Source organism: Nanorana parkeri, unplaced genomic scaffold (genome assembly GCF_000935625.1).
Source record: "Nanorana parkeri isolate BGI_ZX_2015 unplaced genomic scaffold, ASM93562v1 scaffold1775, whole genome shotgun sequence".
Taxonomy (NCBI): Eukaryota; Metazoa; Chordata; class Amphibia; order Anura; family Dicroglossidae; genus Nanorana; species Nanorana parkeri.
Genome location: NW_017308043.1, coordinates 145,636 through 148,630, shown reverse-complemented (window position 1 = coordinate 148,630; position 2,995 = coordinate 145,636). Strand labels below are relative to the sequence as shown.

The following is a 2,995-nucleotide window of genomic DNA, read 5'->3' as shown; positions in this document are numbered from 1 at the left end:
CCCCCCCAAAATATAATTTTTTGTTATCTTAAGTAATGATAAATGGATTGTAAAATAAACAGGCCCATAGTGAAAATTGCTCTGGTCCATTAGTGGTATACAGGTATGATTTGTTAAATTTCTATTTACTTGTAAAAAAAAAAGTTTTACCTGTCGATTGCGCTGCACTGATATAGCTTCCTGAGTGCTTCTAGAATAAACCTCTCCTCAGGGGGGTCCAAGTATGGGAACCTACAAACAACAGTTTGGATAAATTGGCTAAAATTCTTATTGTAACATTTGTATTTGGTAATCTGATATTCTGGTAAATCATGTAACTATGGATAGCAAAAGAGAAGTTGCTGGGTCCCTAATGTGCAAAGCTATTGTTATAATTGTATTCAGTAAGGGAGAATAATGCAGAGATCTATACCTAAATTAGGATCACTCTGCAATATGATGGTGCACAGGTTAGCACAGTTGCCTTGCAACAATAGGTTCTTGGGTTCAACTACCATCAGGATGCTGTATGTAAAGTCATCACTGTATTGTATAGGGTGCTCTAAATAAATGGCTTCTACTGTAAAGGATTCTACAATGTGTGCTATTATGTGGTGTAAATATGGTCAGAACATAACCGTAAGCTTTGATGCAGGACTGGTCTGTGTAGTTTTATTTACTCAGTGAAAAAAAAAGTGCTGCACAATATATTGGTGCTAACAAAATATAAGAAATAACACACAATGTAAACCATATGAAAAATGAATATGTCTAAAAGTGGTTAAAGTAATAATTCAGCCATTTGTTAATATAGGCAAATACTGGGGAGAGGGACGAAATCTGAGGACAGCTATATGCATAGACAGACCAAGTGTCCATTTATAAGGCCTCTATCAATATCTGTGAACATAGTTCTGTGCAGATATATGCCAAATTGAACATTCTTTAATTGTTTCTTCACAAGGTAATGTATTTTCAAATGTTTTTTTTCCATAATATCAAAGCATGGGCACTGGATGGCGCTGAGGAGCATAGAAAATAAATACTTTCTCTCTATGCTCTTTTAGCTCCATGTAGTGGCCATGATGCCATCATATATGAAAACACTGAAGAAAACAAAAAACTGTTCATTTGGCATATATTCGCACAGAGCAAACGTTCACAAGTATTCACAGGGTGAACGACCCTCCAAATTGTTTTTAAATAGACCCCAAAATCTACTGAACACATGCTGGATGCTCATTAAAGATACACCAAACCACAAAAATTGTGGTTACTGCAGTGAAAAATCTTACATCAGGATTGTTTTCTCACACAGGCTAGAGAACCTTGATGAGGTCATCACAGACATGCATCCAGCAGCATTGGATGAATCCTCCACATACACATCAACATTATACACAGGATCTCATATAATCTTCACTGGCCACAACACAGCCCACATGCAGGTCAACCCCCCGGGCAACAACTGTAATACTACAACTGGTTTGTGTAATGAAGAAAATAATGAAGTAAAGCATTTTCCATGGATTACCTGATAACATCATTTAGTCCCAGGCATTTAAGGGTAAGAATGACAGATGTTAGACTTGTTCTTTTAATCTCAGGTATCATGTGGTCTGGCATACATTTATTCCAGAATTCCTCACTGTAAATTCGGTAGCATTTTCCGGATTCCGTCCTGCCCGCCCTCCCTGCTCTCTGCACTGCTTCACTTCTTCAGGAAAAGGAATCAGAATGTGAGTTGAATATTTAGAGAGAAAAAACAAATTTAATTTCCGTTCATAGTACATTTAATGTATTTTTCTGTAGCTTACTTTGAAATAGGGACTATTTCTAAAACATCCAGTCCAGCCCTTGGGTTATGGTTTAACTGCTTTACAAATCCACTGTCTATTACATGCCTGAAAAAAAGAAGCTAAAATAAACAGCTGATGGGCAAAATAAACATTAAGCAAAAAATGTTTAGACATGGGTTCTCTGGTGGAAGTAAACATTTCCTACTTCCTGCTACCCTTACCCTTTTAAAAGGGAAAGTATGAAATTAGATTTTAGTGAGCACATATTGTATTGTTTACTGTAAAGTATTTTTTTATGGATCGTTTCAGTTTTTACATGCTTACTCTTTCATTTTCTTTTTGTATTGTATTAAATATAAAGATGTGTAGTGTAGCCAAGAAGGGGCTTTGTGTTAAATAATAAAGATATCAGCCACACAGAGTAAATTGGTATCAGTGGGTCTGCACAGACCTGTATTGCGAGAGGGAACAGTAATGCTTGATAACTATATAACTGAGAAGGAAGAAGAGCATATTGCAATGAACTCCAGGATTTCTTTTAATCTCATGGACTGTTGCTCATATCATCTGGTCATTAACTTGAACGGGTGACAGTGACCGCATCTAAATGGGAGATTTGGGATTCTTGCCACAGGAATCCCAAATCATAGCGTGAATGAGGCCTAAGAATAGTTTTATAGCTATACATTAAAACTGAATAGGGATGTCCAGACTTGCCCCTGCCCTCCTCCGAGGTCCAGCACCGGCGTTCTTCTTCAGGGAAAAACAACATCCATTCTGCCCACTTCCTTCAGCATCTAAACCAGAGATTTGGGATTCCTGCTGCAGTGGGAATGAGGGCTAAGAATAGTTTTATAGCTATACATTAAAACTGGATAAGGATGCAGAAGCACCAGGAAATGTTAGCAACACTGCTGTGCAAATGGGGCATTAGTTAAATGCACACTATATTCCAATGTCCTTCCCATGGGAGCTTAACATGCACTTATTTTTAAGTTCTGCTATAAAGGGTGGTCATAAAGTGTAAAGAAATGGTGCATGCGTTCACAGATCCTACCCTCCTGACACAACCAACAAAGGGCATGGTTGGAGTACTCCCAACTGTTACAGTATTTAAGCTCACTTACATCAGTAAGGACTACTTTGTACTCTTAAGAGCATCCACCTGAAGTTACCAACAAGAATATCTGACAATTTTTGGGTGACATGGAAAAATT

General features: G+C 37.6%; 1 protein-coding gene across 4 annotated transcripts in view; it reads right to left on the bottom strand.

Annotated features, from left to right (window-relative positions):
• DHX40 (DEAH-box helicase 40) overlaps positions 1 to 2,995 on the bottom strand; it is a 41,810-nt gene that overhangs the window by 26,732 nt on the left and 12,083 nt on the right. For all 4 annotated transcript variants that reach the window (XM_018571525.1, XM_018571526.1, XM_018571528.1 and 1 more), the window contains 3 exons: positions 1,797 to 1,883; positions 1,514 to 1,696; positions 151 to 231 (listed from right to left, as the gene is read on the bottom strand). In XM_018571525.1, coding sequence (XP_018427027.1) covers positions 151 to 231; positions 1,514 to 1,696; positions 1,797 to 1,883 — 351 coding nt within the window. The remainder of the gene's footprint in view (positions 1 to 150; positions 232 to 1,513; positions 1,697 to 1,796; positions 1,884 to 2,995) is intronic.